Consider the following 27462-nt stretch of genomic DNA (forward strand, 5'->3'; position numbering starts at 1 on the left):
ATGTGCCTTAAGTCCTGTCCTGTGGAACACGTTTGAATTTAGGCTTAATTTATCTGGTTAACATGAGTACAAAGGGAGGAATGCCAGACTACAACTGGAGGAGCCAAAAGGATGATAAATCTGGAGGGAGAAATGCCAAAGAGAGTGATTGCTTGAGGGAGGAAAGTTTAGATGAATAATGTCCTGTGATCTATGATCAGAATGTGTGATTTATTGATCACTCAGAGTTTAAAGAGTATCTCAAACAGAACCACGATTCTGAAATAAATGACCTACCACGGCTTTATTTTCTGACATGTTCTTGCTTTAATGGGTTAAGCTGCTTCGTATAGGGGCGTGGCTGTGCGTCTTGCGTCATCGTGTTTTTTTTTTTTTTCTGTCGACGACGCTGTTCGATTCCAATATCGTTAGAGTCGATTCTGAAATATGTGAATCCAATCTAAGTCGATTCTACAAAAATCTCAAAGCTAAAAGTCATGATGTGGAGTTCTACACTTGTTTGATTAGCCCTGGTGTGCGTGTATGTGTGTTCTGATTTGTGTATTAACACTAAATCTCATAACATGGATTCGACTCCTAGGCTTTGGAGTTGACCCTCGTTTCTTGATTCACGAACGGATGGAATTGAGGAGTCGGTTCCTTTGTGTTCGGCTCCCGGCTCTGTTCGTCGGTGTGTGGCGCGCTGACAGCTCCGGACCAAAGGTAAATAAATAAACAATAAAGAGTCAATAAGCGATTTTTATCGGTGTTTACCGGTGCGTGGGGCTGGTGTTTCGAAGGCGCTGGAGGTGGAGGGTGTGTGATTAAGGCTGTGTGTCGAAGATATTTGGTTTAGAGATGAAATGTGTCATTGGCCCCTTAATTCTCCAACCTCTTATTCTGATTCTCCGTTCTACCTTAAATACAGAAGCAGTTATTACGGCAGAGTTGTCCCGTTTAAGGCGGAGCGGAAAGTTCCCATACATAGACCTAGTAAATTTAAAAGTATAATGATTATTTGTTGCAACATATAAACGTTTTCGTATGCTTAATTGTTTATGTTATTTGTTAGCTTAATTAAACCTATGTTCGTTGACGTGAATCTAGATGTTTACTCGCCTGTCTTTCCTACGAATTCTGCAATGATCAATTCCACCTTAAATGTCTTAGCGGTTTCAGGCATGTTTTAAGGTGGAACGGAGTATTAGATGACGAAGCGGGCGAATAAGGCGCCACATTAATCTTTTTACAGAATGTCGTTATTCAGATTGACATTAAATACTCTGTTCAAACTAATCCGGATCTTAATCCGCATTTTCTCGCCCTCTTTTTCCGAATATTGACCTGTTTGTTGAAGGCCGTATTCGTGACATCGGTTACGTTCTGTTCATAGCACAGTGCTCTGCGGTTGCACCTGCGCTTTGACGTAAAACGCTTTTGTGAATACCGTAGCTGAACTGAAGATTCCTGAAACGCCGCTCCGTCGCGTAGCGAGCGGCAACTATATAGCGGCAAATTGAGGGTTAGTAAACTTGCGTAAAGGCTACGAAACTTCCATTGAGTTCGTACTGCATGGACTCTCCAGACCCGCCTCTTTAAAATAGAACCGAAAGTTCTGAGCTCCTATTGGACAGACTGCCAAGCCCCGCCTTTTTAAAATAGAACACAAAGCTCTGAGCTTCTTTGATGTTGTGGACAATTTGTTGTTTTTTATTTTGTTGTTTTCTAGAGTTTTGTCTAGCTGTGTGTGTGTTTTGTGGAATATTTTTATTGCCTTTGATGTTGAATGTCCAGTAAATAGCATTAAGCATAAAAGTGCTATGTTGTCCTTGTCTTCTTAGCCCCCTTGCTGCAGTGACTTAAAATGACTATAATTGTAGTATTACTATTAAAATATTACTATATTTAATAATAATACATGGTTATTACATGTAAAACTAGTATTATTTTTAATTTAAATAATTTTTTTGTTATAATCGTACTTTTTAGTGATGTCAGTAATGGCCGTCACCGTCCTGGCTCCACCCACTTCACTCTACTCTGAAATCTGATTGGGTGTCTTCAGATCCAGACCCTTTCCAATCAGAATGGGAGACGGGGTGAATGCTACGCCCCTCATCTCTAACCCGCTACCCCCTGAGGCCACAAACCCCACCCACCGTCACAGACGGACCAATCAGTTGCAGTTCCTGCGGATGGTGGTCCTGAAGACGCTGTGGAAGCATCGTTTGTCATGGCCCTTCCAGGCTCCCGTAGATGCCGTTAAACTCTGCCTACCTGTGAGCTTCTTGTATACATCTCTCTCCATCTCTCTCTGTTCTCTCTCTGTTCTCTGAGTATCACTTCAGTCTCTCCCTCTCTTTTTCATTTACCTTGCTCTGTCCCTCATCTTACTTTTATACCTTCTAATTTCCCCCCTTGCTCACTCTCTCTCTCTTTCTCTCTCTCTCTTAGGACTATCATAAAATCATAAAGACTCCGATGGACATGGGGACAATAAAGAAGAGGCTGCAGAGTGGATTCTACAAGAATGCTCAGGAGTGTATCCAGGATTTTAACACCATGTTCACCAACTGTTATATCTACAACAAGGTATACACACACACACACACACACACTCAGAGGAGGACGCTAACATTATAAACGCGCTAGGAGGACGCTAACATTATAAACGTGTTCAGAGGTGGACGCTAACATAAACGTGTTCAGAGGTGGACGCTAACATAAACGCACTCAGACCCTGATAGCAAGGAGACGGCGGACCACTGTTGGCCCACTGAGGGCAAAGTTGGAGATCGACTAGTGTTTTGCACAGCGTTTTCTGGGCGGACCGCTGATAATTAAACAGATTTTTAGTCAAAATGCCACAATTTAGCACTTTTCCATTCACAGTTCAATTTACATTTTTTTTCTTTCATTAGGTTCTTTTGTTATTCTTTATAAATAAGATCAGTAAATAATTTTAATCCAGCACAGTGTCAACATTTTTAGCATAATCATTTTATATCAGATTTATTCTCATTATTATATCTCTCATAGTTGTTGGTAATAGTTGTATTAGTTTGTTTTTTCCACAATAAAGGTCTCTGTGAATTTAAAATCTATTTGAGGAGATTAATAATTAGTTATGTCCTGTACAGGACAGTCATCTGAGTGGTCCGATGGTGGACCAGCAGTGGTCTACAGTTAGTGGTGTACCGATATATGCTCGCTGTCTGGGGAGGAGGACGCTAACATTATAAACGAGCTCAGAGGAGAATGCTAACATTATAAACGATCTCAGATGAGAATGCTAACATTAAAAACGCGCTCAGAGGTGAATGCTAACATTATAAACGCGCTCAGAGGAGAATGTTAACATTATAAACGAGCTCAGAGGAGAATGCTAACATTATAAACAACCTCAGGGGAGAATGCTAACATTATAAACACGCTCAGAGGAGAACGCTAACATTATAAACGCGCTCAGAGGAGAATGCTAACATTATAAACGAGCTTAGAGGAGAATGCTAACATTATAAACGAGCTCAGAGGAGAGCGCTCACATTATAAACGAGCTCAGAGGAGAGCGCTCACATTATAAACGAGCTCAGAGGAGAACGCTAACATTATAAATGCGCTCAGAGGAGAACGTTAACATTATAAACGCGCTCAGAGGAGAATGCTAACATTATAAACGAGCTTAGAGGAGAATGCTAACATTATAAACGAGCTCAGAGGAGAGCGCTCACATTATAAACACACTCAGAGGAGAACGCTAACATTATAAACAAGCTCAGAGGAGAACGCTAACATTATAAACGAGCTTAGAGGATAATGCTAACATTATAAACGAGCTCAGAGGAGAACGCTAACATTATAAACGAGCTTAGAGGAGAATGCTAACATAATAAACGATCTCAGAGGAGAGCGCTCACATTATAAACGAGCTCAGAGGAGAGCGCTCACATTATAAACGCGCTCAGAGGAGAGCGCTCACATTATAAACAAGCTCAGAGGAGAACGCTAACATTATAAACAAGCTCAGAGGAGAACGCTAACATTATAAACGAGCTTAGAGGAGAGCGCTCACATTATAAATGAGATCAGAGGAGAACGCTAACATTATAAACGAGCTTAGAGGAGAACGCTAACATTATAAACGATCTCAGAGGAGAACGCTAACATTATAAACGAGCTTAGAGGAGAATGCTAACATTATAAACGAGCTCAGAGGAGAGCGCTCACATTATAAACACTCTCAGAGGAGAATGCTAACATTATAAACGCGCTCAGAGGAGAATGCTAACATTATAAACGTGCTCAGAGGAGAGCGCTCACATTATAAACGTGCTCAGAGGAGAGCGCTAACATTATAAACGCACTCAGAGGCGAACACTAACATTATAAACGAGCTCAGAGGAGAGCGCTCACATTATAAACGAGCTTAGAGGAGAGCGCTAACATTATAAACGCACTCAGAGGGGAGCGCTCACATTTTAAACGCGCTCAGAGGAGAGCGCTCACATTATAAACGAGCTCAGAGGAGAATGCTTACATTATAAACGAGGTCAGAGGAGAGCGCTCACATTATAAACACGCTCAGAGGAGAACGCTAACATTATAAACGCGCTCAGAGGAGAACGCTAACATTATAAACGAGCTTAGAGGAGAGCGCTAACATTATAAACGCACTCAGAGGAGAGCGCTCACATTTTAAACGCGCTCAGAGGAGAGCGCTCACATTATAAACGCGCTCAGAGGAGAATGCTTATATTATAAACGAGCTCAGAGGAGAGCGCTCACATTATAAACACGCTCAGAGGAGAACGCTAACATTATAAACGAGCTTAGAGGAGAACGCTAACATTATAAATGCGCTCAGAGGAGAACGCTAACATTATAAACGATATCAGAGGAGAACGCTAACATTATAAACGAGCTTAGAGGAGAATGGTAACATTATAAACGCGCTCAGAGGAGAACGCTAACATTATAAATGCGCTCAGAGGAGAATGCTTACATTATAAAAGAGGTCAGAGGAGAGCGCTCACATTATAAACGAGCTTAGAGGAGAATGGTAACATTATAAACGTGCTCTGAGGAGAGCGCTCACATTATAAACGCGCTCAGAGGAGAACGCTAACATTATAAACGCCTCAGAGGAGAGCGCTCACATTTTAAATGTGCTCAGAGGAGAGCGCTAACATTAGAAATGCACTCAGAGGAGAACGCTTAGAGGAGAATGGTAACATTATAAACGTGCTCTGAGGAGAGCGCTCACATTATAAACGCGCTCAGAGGAGAACGCTAACATTTTAAACGCCTCAGAGGAGAGCGCTCACATTATAAACGTGCTCAGAGGAGAGCGCTCACATTATAAACGCGCTCAGAGGAGAACGCTAACATTATAAACGCACTCAGAGGAGAATGCTAACATTATAAACGCGCTCAGAGGAGAATGCTAACATTATAAACGAGCTCAGAGGAGAGCGCTCACATTATAAACGCGCTCAGAGGAGAATGCTAATATTATAAACGAGCTCAGAGGAGAGCGCTCACATTATAAACACTCTCAGAGGAGAACACTAACATTATAAACGCGCTCAGAGGAGAGCGCTCACATTATAAACGAGCTTAGAGGAGAGCGCTAACATTATAAACGCACTCAGAGGAGAGCGCTCAGGTTTTAAACGCGCTCAGAGGAGAGCGCTCACATTATAAACACGCTCAGAGGAGAACGCTAACATTATAAACGAGCTTAGAGGAGAGCGCTCACATTATAAACACGCTCAGAGGAGAACGCTAACATTATAAACGAGCTCAGAGGAGAACGCTAACATTATAAACGAGCTTAGAGGAGAGCGCTAACATTATAAACGAGCTTAGAGGAGAGCGCTAACATTATAAACGCACTCAGAGGAGAGCGCTCACATTTTAAACACGCTCAGAGGAGAACGCTAACATTATAAACGAGCTCAGAGGAGAACGCTAACATTATAAACACGCTCAGAGGAGAACGCTAACATTATAAACGAGCTTAGAGGAGAGCGCTCACATTATAAACACGCTCAGAGGAGAACGCTAACATTATAAACATGCTCAGAGGAGAACGCTAACATTATAAACGAGCTCAGAGGAGAACGCTAACATTATAAACGCACTCAGAGGAGAGCGCTCACATTTTAAACGCGCTCAGAGGAGAATGCTTACATTATAAACGAGCTCAGAGGAGAGCGCTCACATTATAAACACGCTCAGAGGAGAACGCTAACATTATAAACGAGCTTAGAGGAGAACGCTAACATTATAAATGCGCTCAGAGGAGAACGCTAACATTATAAACGATATCAGAGGAGAACGCTAACATTATAAACGAGCTTAGAGGAGAATGGTAACATTATAAACGCGCTCAGAGAAGAACGCTAACATTATAAACCCGCTCAGAGGAGAACACGAACATTATAAACGTGCTCAGAGGAGAACACTAACATTATAAACGTGCTCAGAGGAGAATGCTTACATGATAAACGAGCTCAGAGGAGAGCGCTCACATTTTAAACGCGCTCAGAGGAGAGCGCTCACATTATAAACGCGCTCAGAGGAGAATGCTTACATTATAAACGAGCTTAGAGGAGAGCGCTAACATTATAAATGCACTCAGAGGAGAGCGCTCACATTATAAACACGCTCAGAGGAGAACGCAAACATTATAAACGAGCTCAGAGGAGAACACTAACATTATAAACGCGCTCAGAGGAGAACGCTAACATTATAAACACGCTCAGAGGAGAACGCAAACATTATAAACGAGCTCAGAGGAGAACACTAACATTATAAACGCGCTCAGAGGAGAATGCTTACATTATAAACGAGCTTAGAGGAGAGCGCTAACATTATAAATGCACTCAGAGGAGAGCGCTCACATTATAAACACGCTCAGAGGAGAACGCAAACATTATAAACGAGCTCAGAGGAGAACACTAACATTATAAACGAGCTTAGAGGAGAACGCTAACATTATAAACGCGCTCAGAGGAGAACGCTAACATTATAAACGCGCTCAGAGGAGAACGCAAACATTATAAACGAGCTCAGAGGAGAACACTAACATTATAAACGCGCTCAGAGGAGAACGCTAACATTATAAACGAGCTTAGAGGAGAGCGCTCACATTATAAACACGCTCAGAGGAGAACGCTAACATTATAAACGAGCTTAGAGGAGAACGCTAACATTATAAACGAGCTTAGAGGAGAACGCTAACATTATAAACGAGCTTAGAGGAGAGCGCTAACATTATAAACGAGCTTAGAGGAGAACGCTAACATTATAAACGAGCTTAGAGGAGAACGCTAACATTATAAACGAGCTTAGAGGAGAGCGCTCACATTATAAACACGCTCAGAGGACAACGCTAACATTATAAACGAGCTTAGAGGAGAACGCTAACATTATAAACGAGCTTAGAGGAGAACGCTAACATTATAAACGCACTCAGAGGAGAACGCTAACATTATAAACGAGCTTAGAGGAGAGCGCTAACATTATAAACGAGCTTAGAGGAGAGCGCTAACATTATAAACGCACTCAGAGGAGAGCGCTCACATTTTAAACGCGCTCAGAGGAGAACGCTAACATTATAAACGAGCTCAGAGGAGAACGCTAACATTATAAACACGCTCAGAGGAGAACGCTAACATTATAAACGAGCTCAGAGGAGAACGCTAACATTATAAACGAGCTTAGAGGAGAGCGCTAACATTATAAACGCACTCAGAGGAGAGCGCTCACATTATAAACACGCTCAGAGGAGAACGCTAACATTATAAACGAGCTCAGAGGAGAACGCCAACATTATAAACGAGCTTAGAGGAGAGCGCTAACATTATAAACGCACTCAGAGGAGAGCGCTCACATTTTAAACGCGCTCAGAGGAGAATGCTTACATTATAAACGAGCTCAGAGGAGAGCGCTCACATTATAAACACGCTCAGAGGAGAACGCTAACATTATAAACGAGTTTAGAGGAGAACGCTAACATTATAAATGCGCTCAGAGGAGAACGCTAACATTATAAACGATATCAGAGGAGAACGCTAACATTATAAACGAGCTTAGAGAAGAATGGTAACATTATAAACGCGCTCAGAGGAGAACACTAACATTATAAACGAGCTCAGAGGAGAACACTAACATTATAAATGCACCCAGAGGAGAACGCTAACATTATAAACGAGCTCAGAGGAGAGCGCTCACATTATAAACACGCTCAGAGGAGAACGCTAACATTATAAACGCGCTCAGAGGAGAATGCTTACATTATAAACGATCTCAGAGGAGAACGCTAACATAATAAACGAGCTCAGAGGAGAACGCTAACATTATAAACGAGCTCAGAGGAGAACGCTAACATTATAAACGATATCAGAGGAGGACGCTAACATTATAAATGCGCTCAGAGGAGAACGCTAACATTATAAACGATCTCAGAGGAGAACGCTAACATTATAAACGAGCTCAGAGGAGAACGCTAACATTATAAACGCGCTCAGAGGAGAACGCTAACATTATAAATGCGCTCAGAGGAGAATGCTTACATTATAAAAGAGGTCAGAGGAGAGCGCTCACATTATAAACGAGCTTAGAGGAGAATGGTAACATTATAAATGTGCTCTGAGGAGAGCGCTCACATTATAAACGCGCTCAGAGGAGAACGCTAACATTATAAACGCCTCAGAGGAGAGCGCTCACATTTTAAATGTGCTCAGAGGAGAGCGCTAACATTATAAATGCACTCAGAGGAGAACGCTTAGAGGAGAATGGTAACATTATAAACGTGCTCTGAGGAGAGCGCTCACATTATAAACGCGCTCAGAGGAGAACGCTAACATTATAAACGCCTCAGAGGAGAGCGCTCACATTATAAACGTGCTCAGAGGAGAGCGCTCACATTATAAACCCGCTCAGAGGAGAACGCTAACATTACAAACGCACTCAGAGGAGAATGCTAACATTATAAACGCGCTCAGAGGAGAATGCTAACATTATAAACGAGCTCAGAGGAGAGCGCTCACATTATAAACGCACTCAGAGGAGAATGCTAATATTATAAACGAGCTCAGAGGTGAGCGCTCACATTATAAACACTCTCAGAGGAGAACACTAACATTATAAACGCGCTCAGAGGAGAATGCTAACATTATAAACGAGCTTAGAGGAGAGCGCTAACATTATAAACGCACTCAGAGGAGAACGCTAACATTATAAACAAGCTCAGAGGAGAGCGCTCACATTATAAACGAGCTTAGAGGAGAGCGCTAACATTATAAACGCACTCAGAGGAGAGCGCTCAGGTTTTAAACGCGCTCAGAGGAGAGCGCTCACATTATAAACACGCTCAGAGGAGAACGCTAACATTATAAACGAGCTTAGAGGAGAGCGCTCACATTATAAACACGCTCAGAGGAGAACGCTAACATTATAAATGAGCTCAGAGGAGAACGCTAACATTATAAACGAGCTTAGAGGAGAGCGCTAACATTATAAACGAGCTTAGAGGAGAGCGCTAACATTATAAACGCACTCAGAGGAGAGCGCTCACATTTTAAACACGCTCAGAGGAGAACGCTAACATTATAAACGAGCTTAGAGGAGAACGCTAACATTATAAACACGCTCAGAGGAGAACGCTAACATTATAAACGAGCTCAGAGGAGAACGCTAACATTATAAACGCACTCAGAGGAGAGCGCTCACATTTTAAACGCGCTCAGAGGAGAACGCTAACATTATAAACACGCTCAGAGGAGAACGCTAACATTATAAACGAGCTTAGAGGAGAGCGCTCACATTATAAACACGCTCAGAGGAGAACGCTAACATTATAAACACGCTCAGAGGAGAACGCTAACATTATAAACGAGCTCAGAGGAGAGCGCTCACATTATAAACACGCTCAGAGGAGAACGCTAACATTATAAACGAGCTTAGAGGAGAACGCTAACATTATAAATGCGCTCAGAGGAGAACGCTAACATTATAAACGATATCAGAGGAGAACGCTAACATTATAAACGAGCTTAGAGGAGAATGGTAACATTATAAACGCGCTCAGAGAAGAACGCTAACATTATAAACCCACTCAGAGGAGAACACTAACATTATAAACGTGCTCAGAGGAGAATGCTTACATGATAAACGAGCTCAGAGGAGAGCGCTCACATTTTAAACGCGCTCAGAGGAGAGCGCTCACATTATAAACGCGCTCAGAGGAGAATGCTTACATTATAAACGAGCTTAGAGGAGAGCGCTAACATTATAAATGCACTCAGAGGAGAGCGCTCACATTATAAACACGCTCAGAGGAGAACGCTAACATTATAAACGCGCTCAGAGGAGAACGCTAACATTATAAACGCGCTCAGAGGAGAACGCAAACATTATAAACGAGCTCAGAGGAGAACACTAACATTATAAACGCGCTCAGAGGAGAACGCTAACATTATAAACGAGCTTAGAGGAGAGCGCTAACATTATAAACGAGCTTAGAGGAGAACGCTAACATTATAAACGCGCTCAGAGGAGAACGCTAACATTATAAACACGCTCAGAGGAGAACGCTAACATTATAAACGAGCTTAGAGGAGAACGCTAACATTATAAACGAGCTTAGAGGAGAACGCTAACATTATAAACGAGCTTAGAGGAGAGCGCTAACATTATAAACGAGCTTAGAGGAGAACGCTAACATTATAAACGAGCTTAGAGGAGAACGCTAACATTATAAACGAGCTTAGAGGAGAGCGCTCACATTATAAACACGCTCAGAGGACAACGCTAACATTATAAACGAGCTTAGAGGAGAACGCTAACATTATAAACGAGCTTAGAGGAGAACGCTAACATTATAAACGCACTCAGAGGAGAACGCTAACATTATAAACGAGCTTAGAGGAGAGCGCTAACATTATAAACGAGCTTAGAGGAGAGCGCTAACATTATAAACGCACTCAGAGGAGAGCGCTCACATTTTAAACGCGCTCAGAGGAGAACGCTAACATTATAAACGAGCTCAGAGGAGAACGCTAACATTATAAACACGCTCAGAGGAGAACGCTAACATTATAAACGAGCTCAGAGGAGAACGCTAACATTATAAACGAGCTTAGAGGAGAGCGCTCACATTATAAACACGCTCAGAGGAGAACGCTAACATTATAAACGAGCTCAGAGGAGAACGCTAACATTATAAACGCACTCAGAGGAGAGCGCTCACATTATAAACACGCTCAGAGGAGAACGCTAACATTATAAACGAGCTCAGAGGAGAACGCTAACATTATAAACGCACTCAGAGGAGAGCGCTCACATTTTAAACGCGCTCAGAGGAGAATGCTTACATTATAAACGAGCTCAGAGGAGAGCGCTCACATTATAAACACGCTCAGAGGAGAACGCTAACATTATAAACGAGCTTAGAGGAGAACGCTAACATTATAAATGCGCTCAGAGGAGAACGCTAACATTATAAACGATATCAGAGGAGAACGCTAACATTATAAACGAGCTTAGAGAAGAATGGTAACATTATAAACGCGCTCAGAGAAGAACGCTAACATTATAAACGCGCTCAGAGGAGAACACTAACATTATAAACGAGCTCAGAGGAGAACACTAACATTATAAATGCACCCAGAGGAGAACGCTAACATTATAAACGAGCTCAGAGGAGAGCGCTCACATTATAAACACGCTCAGAGGAGAACGCTAACATTATAAACGCGCTCAGAGGAGAATGCTAACATTATAAACGATCTCAGAGGAGAACGCTAACATTATAAACGAGCTCAGAGGAGAACGCTAACATTATAAACGAGCTCAGAGGAGAACGCTAACATTATAAACGATATCAGAGGAGGACGCTAACATTATAAATGCGCTCAGAGGAGAACGCTAACATTATAAACGAGCTCAGAGGAGAACGCTAACATTATAAACGCGCTCAGAGGAGAATGCTTACATTATAAACGAGGTCAGAGGAGAGCGCTCACATTATAAACGAGCTTAGAGGAGAATGGTAACATTATAAACGTGCTCAGAGGAGAACGCTAACATTATAAACTCGCTCAGAGGAGAATGCTAACATAATAAACGATCTCAGAGGAGAACGCTAACATTATAAACAATCTCAGAGGAGAACGCTAACATTATAAACGAGCTCAGAGGAGAACGCTAACATTATAAACGATATCAGAGGAGGACGCTAACATTATAAATGCGCTCAGAGGAGAACGCTAACATTATAAACGATATCAGAGGAGAACGCTAACATTATAAACGAGCTCAGAGGAGAACGCTAACATTATAAACGCGCTCAGAGGAGAACGCTTACATTATAAACGAGGTCAGAGGAGAGCGCTAACATTATAAACGCACTCAGAGGAGAACACTAACATTATAAACACGCTCAGAAGAGAATGTTTACATTATAAACGAGCTCAGAGGAGAGCGCTACCGTTATAAACAAGCACAGAGGAGAACGCTAACACTATAAACTCACTCAGAGGAGAACATTAACTTTAAAAACGAGCTCAGAGGAGAGCGCTAACATTTTAAACGATCTCAGAGAAGAACGCTAACATTATAAATGCACTCAGAGGAGAACACTAACATTGTAAACGCGCTCAGAGGAGAGCGCTAACATTATAACCGAGCTCAGAGGAGAACGCTAACATTATATACGAGTCCTGAGGAGGACGCTAAGATTGTAAACACGCTCAGAGGAGGACGCTAGCATTATAAACATGCTCAGAGGAGGACGCTAACACAAACGCGTTCAGAGGAGGACGCTAACATAAACACGCTCTGAGGAGGACGCTAACATTACAAACACGCTCAGAGGAGGACGCTAACTCTATATGCCCCTCTCTCTGTAGCCTGGAGATGATATAGTGATGATGGCGGAGGCTCTGGAGAAGCTGTTCCTGCAGATGATCTCGGAGATGCCCAAGGAGGAGATCCTGATCCAGTCGGCTCCACGGGGCCGCAGGGCCAAACGGGAAACAGGTCCGTTCACTCCTTCATTTTACAGTAGCTTCACTCACTCTTTCACCCTTTAATGACAAGCCACAGATGTCACGGACTATACAGGTTTAATATTTTATTTGTTGTGCTCTCTTCCTCTCTTTCTCTCTCTCTCTCAGCTCCTCCCTCTCTTTCTGCAGATTCATCCGCTCCCGAATCTTCTGTCATTTCTTCCGTTTCGTCTCTTACCGAAGTCGGCCCCTCCGCCCTTGACCGCCCCTACTCCATCAACTCTCTCTCCAGCTCCATGGCAACCACCACCCCCTCTGTTGTCACGGCGATGCCCAGCAGGTCTGTGCTCCCGAGTGCCACACCCATCACCAAGGTGAGCCTCCTGGTGACCTGTCTCTGATTCTGGACTGGTTCTGATTCTGAATAGGAACTGATTCTGACTGGGGCCTGTAATTTGGTTGGTTCTGATTCTGAATGGGAAATTTTTATGGACTGGTTGTGAATATTAACTGCTACTGTTTAAATGACAGTTGATCCTGGGACCCATTTAAACCCTGTGGCTCGGTTCAGCTCCCTGGCATTTAAGGACCCTCATTTAAATATTTTATATTTTGTGTTGTTTTTGTTTGTCTTTTGATGTTCTTTGTTCTGTGTACTATCATTGTAAAAGCTCTGTGTTCTTGAAAAGCACTACATAAATAAATCGTATCATTATTATGAACTGGTTCTGATTCTGACTGGATCGTGATCTTGGACTAGTTCTATTTTTGAAAGAGAGCTGTTTTATTTATTTAATTTTTTTTGCCTGGTTCTTAATGTAAAATCTGGTTTCCATTTCCAGATCTAACCGACGCTGATTGTGAAGGCGCTCTTTAGCAGTTCGTATTCTAGATTTCTTATTTGAATTCTGAGCTGAATCTAAATCTGAACTGGTTTTGGTTCTGGTTCTGATTCCGCAGCAGAGGAAAAGTCAGAAGAGGAAGGCAGATACCACGACTCCGAATGCAAGCGACCAGCTGAGCGAGTCACCCCCTGTGGCGACCAGGAGGGAGAGCTCTCGCTCAAGTCAGCTTGTCCCAGGCTCCAGGGGCTCAGGGGGGAGGTTGACGGGGGGCTCAGTGGTGCCCCCTGGGCTCCAGCTGCAGTACTGCGCTGATCTGCTGAAGGAAATGTTGGACAAGAAACACACAGCTTACGCCTGGCCCTTCTACAGACCAGTGGATGCCAAGGCACTCGGTCTCAGTGACTACAACGACATCATTAAACATCCCATGGACCTCAGCACCATCAAGGTGAGGCGGCGGCGCACACACACACAGAGACACACACAAACACACACACATTGTAGAGTCTGATATCCTGATAGTAATGTTAATAGGTCATTTTGTGTCAAACAGGCCAAACTAAACAGGGGTCAGTATCCAAACCCTCAGGCGTTTGCTGCAGATGTGCGGCTGATGTTCTCCAACTGTTACAAATACAACCCTCCTGATTGTGAAGTAGTGGCTATGGCTCGACAACTACAGGTGAGGAGGAACACAGGTGTGTGGGAGGATGTTATATAACTGTACTCAAGTACGATGGACACTTCCTGGAAGAATTATCGAGTTTAGTTTTCATGTTATACCTCTACAGGGATTTTTGTAATGTGTAGTGCACCACAGAAACTGCAGGAGACAATATAAAGCTATATTTAATGTTCCTTTAATCTGTGACCTCTGTGACAGAGCATAATACGTTACAGTAAGAGCAGGGGGTGATACAACGTCTTATTTAACTTTAAATCGCTTTCTTGTTTATTTAAAATTTTTTGAATTTAGGACGTTTTTGAGATGCGATTTGCGAAGATGCCTGATGAACCAGAGGACACACCCCCTATGCCCTCCCCCTCCCCGGCTGTCCACCATCAGCCGATCAAACAGCAGCCCACACAGGCCCCACCCACCAGCTCCTCCTCTGACGAATCAGAATCAGACGACAGCTCAGATCAGGAACGAGCTCAAAGACTGGCCGAGCTTCAGGAGCAGGTGAGAGAGAGAGACAGACAGAAAGGGGAGGGAGAGAGAGAGAGAAAGGGCTAGAGAGAGATTCTAGTCTTGTGTAAACCAATGGGGTTTCCTCCACTGCTGATAACTCTGCCTTGAAGTTGCAATCAGTTATTTTTTAACCAGAAAAAAATGAGTACACATTATTTATAAAAGTTATATTGTTAAAAAGTTTGTTTGTTTCTTTCTATAAGAAAATGACAAGAGATGAAGACTTAAGCTGTTCTTTTGTTCTTGAATGAACCAGTTTATTCTCTATAGAGGGGATTCACCACATGGGGTGGGTCATGTTTTTAAACATGTTTAGTATAGTCTCTCTACTACATCCAGACCACTAGGTGTCAGCGTATCAGTTGTTTCATGATTAGATGAAGGGTGGGTGGAGAAAATGCCTGATTGGTCTGTTACCGTGGTATGGTTTTGTGCTCTCTCTCACCCCCTGCAGCTGAAGGCAGTCCACGAGCAGCTGGCAGCACTCTCTCAGCCTCAGAGCTGCAGACCACGGAAAAAAGAGAAGGAGAAGAAAGAGAGGAAAGAGAAAAGGAAAGAGAAGCACAGAGCCAAAAACAGTGGACCGCCCACTCAGCTGGGGGAGGAGCTTCACAAAGAGACCACGCCCACACAATTTCAACCAATCAGGAAGAGCAAGATCAGCTTGGAGACGACCCTCCCAACAAAGACCAAGAAATCAGAGTAAGAACTACATCTCCCATAATGCATAGCTTCAATACATGAGAGGTAACTGTAGACCATTCATTCATTCATTATCTGTAACCGCTTATCCAAGTCAGGGTCGCGGTGGGTCCAGAGCTTACCTGGAATCATTGGGCACAAGGCGGGAATACACCCTGGAGGGGGCGCCAGTCCTTCACAGGGCAACACAGACACACACACACATTCACTCACATACTCACACCTACGGACACTTTTGAGTCGCCAATCCACCTACCAACGTGTGTTTTTGGACTGTGGGAGGAAACCCACGCAGACACGGGGAGAACACACCAACTCCTCACAGACAGTCACCCAGAGCGGGAATCGAACCCACAACCTCCAGGTCCCTGGAGCTGTGTGACTGCGACACTACCTGCTGCACCACCGTGCCGCCCAACTGTAGACCAGGGGTAATTAATTAAAATTCATTAAGATCCAAGTAGAGAAAATGTTCTCAAGCCAAGGTCTGGAACATAGTGTATAACTTGCATATGATAGGTGCCACGTCCTGTACATTAAAGTAGCCTCATAGTTATGGCATAATTTTATGTCGTTAACATTGGAATGTCAAATAAATTACACTTACACTACTTTTCAACATACTTCAACAAAATGTATACATGTTTTAAATAACAATAGAATAGAATAGCTAATAGAATAATAACAAAAACTCTAAATAAATTGCCTTTTTCTTATTTCAAGTAAAATTTACAAATAAAACCATGATTTTGAAAAAAAAATGCATATTTAAATAAAGTCTCTAATAAATTTTGAAGTTGTGGTTTACTGCTTTTTCATTATCAGCGATCTGATTGGCTCTTATTACTGGAGGGTGGGACTTTATCTGTTAACAGCAATCTCATTGGCTCTTATTGCTGAAGACTCTTTTGCTATCTCTATCATTATTTCACTCTTTTGTTTGCTCTCTTTGTTTTCACTCACTCCCTCTCTCTCTCATCTTATCTCTGTCCTACCCCCATCACTCTGGATCTCTCTAAATCTCTCAGAAAAAAAGATGTTCGTTCATTGACCGCTCCACCATTTACCGCTCCACTGTTGGTCACGCCCCCTCCAGTTTCATCTCTGGTCCCATCCATGGAGTTGGAGGCAGAGTCAGTGGGGCTGAAGGTGGAGTCTGTGGGGTTAGGGGTGGAGTCTGTGCCCCCGGAGCCATCTGATAGGCCCATGACTCTGGAGGAGAAGAGGCAGCTGAGTCTCGACATTAACCGTCTGCCGAGCAGTAAACTGGGCCGCGTTGTCCACATTATACAGACACGCGAGCCGGCGCTGAAGAACTCTAACCCGGACGAGATTGAGATCGACTTTGAGAAGTTGAAGCCCACCACGCTCAGAGAGCTCGGGAAGTACGTCTCCACTTGCCTCAAGAGGAGGAGGGCCGCAGGTCAGAATCAGGGTGCTTTTGATTTTTTAAACCTACACTGTAGAGTCGGAGGGGGAGGGGGGAGGGGGGTTGTTTCAGGACCCCCACAGATATCAGGCCCTATGAATGCTCAAGTCCCTTTAGTAAATAGTGGGGGTTTTGTGTTTAAAGCAACACTAGGTAGTGTGTTTATACCTTAATTCCAGCTTCAAATTCATCGTGATGCTCCACTGAGCTGTGACAGGGAGAATAGGGCCTCTGTTGTTGCTACTCTTGGCTCAGCACTGCAGAAACTGCACTACATTACTATTGGAGGAGGGTAGGAAACCACCTCCTTGGCTCATAAACCCCTCGCCCTTGATTTCAGGACAGTGATGTAAAAGTGAATTACACACAACTGTAGGGGGAGCCCAGATGGAACAATACCAAATCTCACATAAGTGCTGTGTGTGTGCGTGTGTTCTTTCTGCAGTAGGTGAACAGTCGAGTGTGATGAAAATAAAGATGGGCTCTTCATCAGGAAGCACTGAGACCACCACCTCAGACCCTGAGGAGTCTTCAGCAGGTAAACACACATACATATTTTAATATATACACAGTTTTACTGTTCTCCTCCGTCTCATTGGCCACTGCTTCTCACCTGGACAGGGCCGGTCCCTAAGCAGAGAAGAAAGACCCGAGAGGTGAAACAGGTCAGAAGATCAAAGGTCAAAGAGCCCCACCCCTCCACGCAGGCCTCATTGGTTCAGCCCACTGCCATCCCCTCCTCCGCTCAGACGCTGGAACCGTCCCATCTCTTGGCAAACAGCTTCGACTCTCAGTTCGGCCCTCCACTAGCACCCTCACACACTCTCAACACACACACACACACTGACACACACTCTCACACAAACGTACCGGCCGAGACACACTCCTTCCTCAACCACAGCCCGGCACCACCTCCTTCCCCGGGTACGAGCCCACCACACTACAATATACTACACTACAATAAACTACACCACAATACACCAAATGCACTACACCGCATTTTAAAGCGCTTTTCCATTGCAGGGTCTCTACTCTAGTTCTTGTTTAGTTACTGTTCTCTCGTGGTTCTGAGCCAGCCGAGTAGGGACTAAACCGTGGCGTGTAAACCTCTCAGAGCGCTGATTGTCCAGAGAGAGTCATCACTCTACGCCACGCAACGGAGACGTCTAGCACCACCTCTGCTTCTGTAAAATCTCCAGCTGCAGCAGAGATCACATTAGTTTTTATTCGACTCACGGCGGCAGCTCGTAAAATTACGCGGTGGTTCAAACGCTCTTTGGAGTGGTGGCCGAAGAAAGAATCCAGCGAGAGCTGGACGCTGCAACAAGGAAGGAACAAACTTTACTGATCTGTCTGAACTGATGACGGAGCTGTGTTCAGTCCCAAACAACAACAACACGCCAATACACCATGAGTAACACCGCTTAACGTTACTGCCGCCGTTGTTGTGGTTTCCAAAGCCTACTGTTCTCCTTAGACACAGAGTTGAGAGACAACACCGAAACATTTCAGGGGGGAGCTGTGGGAAAGGAAAACCAACAAGGGACCAATCAGAGAGTAGAGTCCAGTAGAGAACAATAGAGGTGGAACTATGCAGTGGAAAACCAAACAGGGACCTGGTGTTTCTGCAACACACCAAACGTTAATGAGGTTTAAGGGCAACTTTAAGGGAAAACTCTCACTATTTCAGAGACTCAGGAGCCAATGGCTGAGCTTGTAGGCAGAGTTTGCTTCCCCTACTGACAAAACATTTGAACTGGAATAATGATAATAATAAATTTTTTGCTCTTTCTGTTTATTTTTTTACCTCTCCATCTCTTTTAATGTCTCCCTTCTTCTTTACCTCTCTCTCTCTATCACCCTTTCTCTCTAGCTCTCCACACAGCCCTGCCTCAGCTTCCTTCTCGGCCGACAAGACACGCCACTCCTCTTCTTGCAAAAGCTTCCTCTTTACCTCTTTCTCTCCCTCAGAAAACTTCCAATCACCCACTGTCTCTTCCTCCAAAATCCTCCCTTCTTCCAGTTTCTCTTCCTCTAAAACCTTCCCCTGTCCCCATCTCTCTTCCCCAGAAACCTTCTTCTCCTCCTCTTCCTCTTCCCCCAAAATCCTCTCCTCTTTCTCTTTCTCTTCCTCCTAAAGCCTCCCCTCTCCCTCTCTCTCTTCCTCCTGGACCTACTCTGCGATCCTTAGCCCCATTGGGTCCCTCTATTTTGGGGCAGGTCTCTGCCCAGCCCCCTCAGGCCCTGCTGGAGGATGAGGAAGATGAAGGAGAAGAGACGCCTCTATCACTCAGCCAGGTAAACGCAGTTAGAATGGCTTGCTTTATGCCATGTTTTTTGACTCAGACAGTACACAGGAATCTATTAGCTGGTGTACCTAGTCTGGACAGTTGGTGTTCTCCTCCATGTGTGTTTAGCCTTCCAAAATAATGTGCTAGAAGCAGTTTAAAAAGAAACGGTGGCTGGATTGGAGGCATTGAATGATTGGGGGAGACCTTGTTTTTTTTTTTATTGTTTGCACAGGTGAATTTGGATTTTCAGTCACTTCAGGGTGGTATCCAGATGACATCTCAGACACACACCAGTGGACCACACACACATCCCCTCACACCCTCAGAGGGTCTCCTGCAGCCAAGCTCAGTTTCTGAAACCTCTCAGCTGTCTTCTCCTCTGGGTAAGAACTTGGATCCAGTGCCTGAACTAACTTAGTCTGACCCCGACTGGATAAACATTTCAGAATTACACACACATCTGGTTCGACATGGGAATAAAAATGTAAGGTTTTCAGGCAATAGACGAGTGCAGTGTGGCATCCCAAAAGGCTTCATGTTGCTGTTCCCCATTTATTCACAGATCCTCTGTTTCTATTGTTCACAACCACAGGATTCCTATAGTGCATGCATTGTGTCTTATTTTCATAGGAAAGCACTGGGAATGGGATGTTCTGGTGCAGATGAGAGGTGTATTAAGCCCACAGCCCAGGCTGAGAGCTTTGTTTTCGAGAGTGATGGGGCTCATTCCAATACCCATGGGACAAATTGTCAGAGATTAAATTTCTCCTTTGCTATGATGGATTTCCATCATAGCAGATATTCCCTGCTCAGTTATGTTGTTCTGCTGATGGTTGATTAGGTACTGTGTGTTGGGTGTGTGAATAAAACCTTAATGGAGAGTTTTAACTGAAAATGAAAGAGAATTACATCTTCGAAATGCAGGAAAAATCACACAGGAGTCAAATCTATTTACTAAACCTATGAACTAAATCTATAAACAAAATTTTAAATAAATGCTTTCAAGAATTTAGAAATTCTAATTTATAAAGATGAAAATCCTGGGAAAGAAGGTGTTCTGGTGCTTGATGCAGTGCAAATTAATTTTTTTGTTTTTATTTTGTACTTCTGTGGTCAAATGACTAGTGTTCAGTCCTGCCTGTTTAAGGGTACAGATGTGTATATATCAGAGTTTACACTATCTGTAAGACATGTAATAATGATAATGTCGAATTATGTGTATGTATCGGACAGGTCGATTAAAGGGAAGCTCATCCCCTCTGATGTCAGACTTTCATCCCATGATGCATCAGTCACCTGTCGTCCCTCAGCAGAAGAAACACGTGAGTGTCTGAAAACACCTGTCTTTCTTCATGCTTTTTGTGGGGACAACTGTTTTATGACCCTGAGGAGAATCTAGGAATACAGTCTCAGAGCCCTGTGGTCAGGAGAGAATCTGCAACAGAAACATCTACAGCCAATCAGACACAAGCTCCTGGTTTAGGAACTGCTCACTGACTCCTCCCATAATGGCCAGCGGTTTCTAAACTATAACCAATACAGATTGATCCACACAAATCCTAATGTGTTAATGGAGTACAGAGCGCATGCAGCAGCACCCCCTACAGTTTAGCTCCACTGTGAGTTCTGTGTCCCCCTGCTGGAGAGTGAGTTCAGTGAGGGATGATGACTGACCGGGGGTGTGCTTTAATTATAAACCTCCATCCCCAATGGGAGGACTGCACATCGTTTGAGTTGGAATTATGTATTTATTTTTTAATAGATCCACCTATGACTCCCCCCAATTGTACTGGTTTATATCATTGTCTGCTAATTCTGTGCTATGCTAATTCAGTGCTAAGATAACGGTGCTGGTGTGTGCAGGCTCTGGTGAAGCAGGAGAGACTGTGCTCGTCTCCAATCTGTTCCTCGGAGACTAAACCCCGTCTCAGCGGTGAGTCCTCTGTCCTCCCCCTGGACGGTGTTGTATTCTCCAGCTAGTCACTGCTCTGTTTCATTCTTGACGCTTTTTCCTCTGTAACCAATCAGGAGCAGACCTACAAGGATTGAAGCTCCGCCCATCAAGAGTTCAGACTCCACCCCCTTCCATGCAGGACAAAATCAAACATGAGGCGAAGACCCCCATTGTTCCCAAAAAGGTGTGGGTGTGTGTGTGTGTGTGAGAATATGTTGTTTTTTAACTCATTAATGTCCACAGCACTGACACTCACACCCTCCAGAGGGCCACCGCTGTGTGTCAGTGTGTGAAGATACATCTGTAACTCTCCCTATCTTTCACTCTTTTTCTCTTTATACATTCTCTCTCTGTCTGTCTGTCTGTCTCTCTCTCTCTCTCTCTCTCTCTCTCTCTCTCTCTCTCTCTCTCTCTCTCTCTCTCTCTCCCTCTCTATTCTATCTCTGTTCCTATTCAATTCTGTCTGTTCCTCTCTCCCTCTGTTGTTTCATTCTGTTCTTATCTTTCTCTCTCTTTTTATCCCTTTCCCTCTCTCTCTTCCCCCTCGCTTTGCTCTCGCTTTATTTCTAACTCTTGTTTATTCCATGTCCCTCTTTTTTTCTCTCTGTTCATTCTCTGTTCCTTTCTCCCTCTGTTGTGGCTCAATGTCTTCTTTCTTTCTCTCTCTCTCTCTCTCTCTCTCTCTCTCTCTCTCTCTCTCTCTCTCTCTCTGTAGGAGATGAAGACGAAGAGTATGGGCTCTTGGGCGAGTTTGGCCCAGAGGCCTGCCTCCTCCGGCTCTTCTGGCTCCTTATTGGTTCGTTCCTCCAGTGACAGTTTTGAGCAGTTCCGGCGCGTGGCGCGAGAGAAAGAGGAGCGCGAGAGAGAGAGAGCGCTGCAGGCAGAGCGCGAGAGAGAGCGAGTGACACAGGCCGAGAGACAGAAAGAGAGAGTGCGGTGAGACAGGTTTTAAACTCAGATCCGGCTCTGCTTTGTTCCCAGTGTGGGCTTCTCTCCAGCTCCACATCCTTTCAGACCCATGGTGCTGTGCTGTTATTCTCAAAGTATTCTTTTTCTCCCTTAACCTCTCGTTATTTTCTCTACCTGTATTGTCTCATGCTTTATATATATATATATATGTTCACTCTTTTTCTCTCTTTCTGTCTGTTCTCACTTTATTCTCTCTGTTCTCTCTTTCTATTCTCTGTTCTCTTTATGCTCTCTCTCTTCTCTCCCTGTTCTCTCTCTCTCTCTCTCTCTCTCTCTCTCTCTCTCTCTCTCTCTCTCAGAGAGGAGGTGTTTGAGGATGGTGGTAAATTTCCAAGTGAGTCTCACAGTCCAAGTCCGACACAGAACTCACAACGACACACACAACCTCAGCCCCCGTCCCACACACACGCCACTGACCACCAGAGGGAGCTGCTACGCCGCCGCGAGCAAGAGAGGAGGAGGCGAGAGGCGGTGAGAGAGAGAGACACACACACAGACACACACACACACACACGCGCACACACACACTTATTGACAGGTCAGTGTATAGTTCCTGTTGTTATTGATCCAGTTCAGTTCTTTGTTTCCTTACGATTAATTTACATCCATATATTCTATTCTGTTTTGTGCTGAATGTGGGGGCCAGTGCCATGGTGTTTAATGAGGGGCGGGAGGGGGCCGTCTCTCTAGGACCAGCGTCTTCCAGCTGATAGGGTCCACATTAGGCTACATTCTCATTACCAGGCTGAGGAGAACCAATTCAGATTTTTTTACGTTAATGTGACTGAGATCTGATTTTTGTCAGGGCTGTGTGGACATGTCACATTTGAGTCATATTCATGTGTGCTCCTGCATCTGATACATACCCGATTTGTGGGCTTGCCTCATGAATGTGAAACAGTCCAATCGGATTTCATGTCTTTTTTGCCTGTACGCATGTTTTTAGTGCTGTCACCCACAGAAACTGCAGCGCAACCATGTGCTGCTCTGCAGTCGGTTTGCTCTGGTAACTGCTCTAATGTGTTTACGAAGCCCCAGTATCTGTAAAAGTGTCTGGGTCTAGTATGCTAGGCTTTCTCTGTCTCTTCTCACGGTTTTTACACAACGGAGAGAACAGTGAAAAGCACCAACCAAGATGAGGATGTTGCTCTATTCCTGTTCCGTAGGGGGGTAACACTGACTTATTTTTTGCTGTTTCAGATCACTATCAGATCTCCAAACTCAGTAGACGGCTAACTGCATTAGCGACAGTGCTACAAAACTAAACAGTTAGAATTACGCATGAGTTTCTGTGGGAATTCAAACAGTGAATAAAAACTAACAAGTTACAGGCAAGTCGTTTTCTCCACACAGTTCCACCTTAAAAGACGCTTAGCTTTTGAATGTAAACAACCACAGAAAATCTCAATTGCCCACAATCGTAGACATTCCCTTTAAGGCTGGCTGGCTTTTCCTCTTCCTTCTTGTCTAATCGTGTCATCTGTGAGGTGTTTGCTGTTTGCTGCACACACAAGCTTCTAATGCATCCATTTTTCCAGTTTTTCTACAACCAATCGTTTCACAAACATGATGCTGTTGGGGATGCAGGAAATGTATATAAACGTATCTGTGTGCACATGCCGCCGTTTGAGGCAGATTTGTTCTCATTAAAGATAGGTACAGGATATTTACATTTATGAATGTGAACCATCAAGATCCGCCAAATCAAATCTGAGCAAAAATAATCTGAGTTGATTAATGAGGCATGTAATGTGAATGCAGGCTTGCACCACACGGAAGTCCTCTTTTTAAAATATTTTTAATCACGATTCATTCATACCCTGGACCCTTTTATGTCCAGGCACCCCCACCCCTGATTTACATTGCTATGTTTGAAAGCTAATTTTATTGCAGATGGTAATTTCTGTTTCATGTTTTTTAGATGGCAGCAACCATCGACATGAACTTCCAGAGTGACCTGATGGCTATATTCGAGGAGAACCTGTTCTAGAAGAAGAGGAGAGTGACAGAAACTCCATTCCTCTCTTTATCTCTTCCTGTCTTCTCTCTCTCTCTCTCTCTCTCTCTCTCTCTCTCTCTCTCTCTCTCTCTCCTTCTGTCTCTCTCTCATTTCCACTCTTTCCTTCAGAGAGAAAGAGAAGTGAAATGGCCTGTCTCCACCGAGGGAGAGGTGGAAATATATATATATATAAATAAATAGATAGTGAGAGAGAGAGAGAGAGAGGGAGGGGCTTTCGACTGTTCTTTGCCTGTGCACAGAAGCCTCAGCAGGCCATGGTTTTGCATGAATTATTTTCCTCTGTTTTTATCAAGAGCATGAGGTGATTTGGAAACGTTGTTTTACAGATATTATCAAGAAAACTAAACACACCCCCAACTATATCCTGTGACTGTTGATGTGAGTGGTGTGTGGCGACTAATGAGGATTGCGTGTGTGTTGTTTCCGGTCGTCAGCTAACGGTAACACAGACTTGGACACTACAGTGTCACACGAGGACAGGGTCCTCAGGGCATGGCTTGGTCAGGACGTCTGTTATTTGGTCTACTGTGGGCTGCTGGAATTCCTGAGTCACAGCAGGGGCAACAGTGGCAGGAAGGGTAGAGGGGCAGCTCAGCCACAAAGAAGCCCACATCCTTGGCCTTTTTGGCAATTAAAGTTTCAAAATTAATATTACAACTAATATTAAAAACATCGTTTTCATAATCACAATAAAACAGTGAGAAAACACTAAACAATGGCCTTCTAGGGCTTCCGTACCTGTAAATATGCACACTTATATATATTTTCTTTGCTTGTTTGTGGTCATTTTAGTCTGCGTTTGAGAGAAATCCAGCTGTGAAATGTGTGAAAGTCAGAGACCACCTTCATTTGTTTCATTTCACACCCGTGAAGTTCGCCTCAGAAAAAAAAATGTTCAAGAGAAAATGGCACAGTCTTCAGCAGCTGAATATACATCCAGAGTCTCTGTTTTTACAGGGACCACCTTCTGCTTTATCACAGTGTCCATTTTCTTCAGGACCCTCGTCTTCAGCCCCCGACTCAGCCCTGAGGCCACACCCACACAGCTTGGGATCAGGCGTTCGTCCCAAACCCACTCAGTGAGTCTGGGCTCTGAGGCCTCTCCTCCTGTTCTGCTTTTATGTCTCCTCCTCTCCAGCTCCACATCCCATCAGACCCAGAGTGCTGGACTGTTCTTCTACCAGAGGAAAGATGGATACAAAGTCAGAGTGAGAGATGAACTGGTTGTTTTTTTTTTTTTTTTAAACATATGAACTCCAGAAAAGTCAAGAGAATCCAGTTCGGATATTTCCTGGAGTTGCCCTTTCACACGCATCCACGGCTGGAGGTTTTCAGACTCAGACGTGTTCTCATGGCTGGAGATGTTAAGTGTGGTTCTGACACGTGCAGGAGATACTGCTCGATTCTCCAGAACATTCCCGGCTCTGTTCACACAGGGGTCGCTCTGACATTACCTGGACTGTGTACCGGGGGCAGGATAAACTCCGGGGAATGTCCGGGACAATGTTACAGCTCTGAGCTCCACATATATAAAAGAATTGTTTATCCAAGTGTGTGTGTGTGTGTGTGTGTGTGTGTGTGTGTGTGTGTGTGTCCTTGCACAGCTGTTAAGGGTCCCACGTTTATAGCCTTGCTTAATTTCCATATACATTTTAACTTTTACAACATAAAGGCTGGAAATGAAACGAAGTTTTGTCTCTGATTTTGCACAACTGTGTGTGTGTGTGTGTGTGTGTAAAGGAGATGCAGCAATGTGTAAGTAAAGAATACTGAAGTGTGTGATGGATGATTTGTTTGTTTTTATTTGTATAAAGACTTTATTACAATGGAAGCACTTATTGGTGTGTGAAGGTATTGTGAGTGTGTGTGTGTGTGTGTGTGTGTGTGTGTGCGTGTTCCTAACATTTGAGACTTATTGTTTAACTTCCTCAGGATCCTTTGCCTTAATAGTCTCTTCATGCACACCCATCGCTGATAGAAACGTAGAAACGTAGCTCTAAACTCTCCGTGTTTTATTTATAACTCAACAGTGAAAGCAAAGCTAAAGAATCTGTTCAGACATTTATTGTGGAATAAAGACCGTTTTTATAGAGCTAAGAATACTGTTATTATATTAAATGCTTCTTTACCGTCGTCTTTGCAGCGAGATTAAAGCACAGAACGCTTCCCTTCATTTATTTTGTGTTATAGTTTTATTGTGTTGTTTGTGATGCTAAAAGCAGTGGCATATATTTTAATGACTTTATTATTATTATTATTATTATTATTATGTAGTTCTGAACAGACTAGTTTGAGATTTCTCCAGTTTCATTTCTGTTTTTATAATTTTTTGTGACACTGAACAAATGTTAGAACGAAGCAAGAGCAAAATGTTATTTCCGTTTTATAATCAAGATTTTTCTCATAATCTTCATCACACTGTGGTGAGATCTGTTCCTTTATTTGTATTCCTTTATTCATTTAAAAATATATTTCTTTTTTCATCAAATTGAAAAGACAAAACCATTCTTGGACTTCTCTCTCTCATTTCTTTTTATTTATTTAATTTTGTAAAAACGTATAATTCTGAACAAATGCGGCTCCAGTGCACAACAACATTATTTCCCTGTTTCTTTTCCTCCTTTTTTTGTTTAACAATTGAATTGTATGGTTTTGACTCTGAATAGATGCTAAAGCCTTGGGCAGATTTAGATTTTAAAGATTTTATTTTGTTCTTTGTTTTTCTTGTAAAACTCACAGTAAAGAAGTGTTTTGTGTTTTTGATCCTTATCCAACTGCAGCAGTGTTCACTCGACTGTGTTTGACTTTATCTCTTTTATGTTTAAAGCATAATATCTATCTTTGTTTTATTTCTGTTTATATTTGTGCTATTTTGTTCAGCTGTAGTTTTCGGTACGTTTCTTTTTTTAATTTTTTATTATTTGATGCTTTCAGGTTTTTGTTGTGGGCTGTGCTTTTGTAATTTTGTTACTGGGTTTTTAGATTTAATTAGAATTATTTAGGTTTTTTTTTTTTTTTGTTGTTTTTTTTGGGGGGGGGGGGGGGGGGGGGGGGTATTTTAATCT

General features: G+C 43.3%; 1 protein-coding gene across 1 annotated transcript; it reads left to right on the plus strand.

Annotated features, from left to right (window-relative positions):
* Window positions 1-562: 562 nt before the first annotated feature.
* LOC136686514 (bromodomain-containing protein 3-like) lies at window positions 563-27386 on the plus strand. Its single transcript, XM_066660340.1, has 20 exons — window positions 563-702; window positions 1969-2258; window positions 2434-2571; window positions 12897-13026; window positions 13164-13369; window positions 13956-14288; window positions 14394-14522; window positions 14817-15023; window positions 15487-15734; window positions 16763-17157; window positions 17609-17701; window positions 17785-18087; window positions 19037-19461; window positions 19687-19837; window positions 20688-20776; window positions 21318-21387; window positions 21483-21592; window positions 22124-22344; window positions 22677-22848; window positions 24299-27386. Exons 2-20 carry the CDS (start codon window positions 2067-2069, stop codon window positions 24365-24367), a joined length of 3681 nt encoding a protein of 1226 aa, XP_066516437.1. The 5' UTR covers window positions 563-702; window positions 1969-2066; the 3' UTR covers window positions 24368-27386.
* Window positions 27387-27462: the final 76 nt, after the last annotated feature.

The sequence above is a fragment of the Hoplias malabaricus genome, chromosome 2, assembly GCF_029633855.1.
Source record: "Hoplias malabaricus isolate fHopMal1 chromosome 2, fHopMal1.hap1, whole genome shotgun sequence".
Lineage (NCBI taxonomy): Eukaryota > Metazoa > Chordata > Actinopteri > Characiformes > Erythrinidae > Hoplias > Hoplias malabaricus.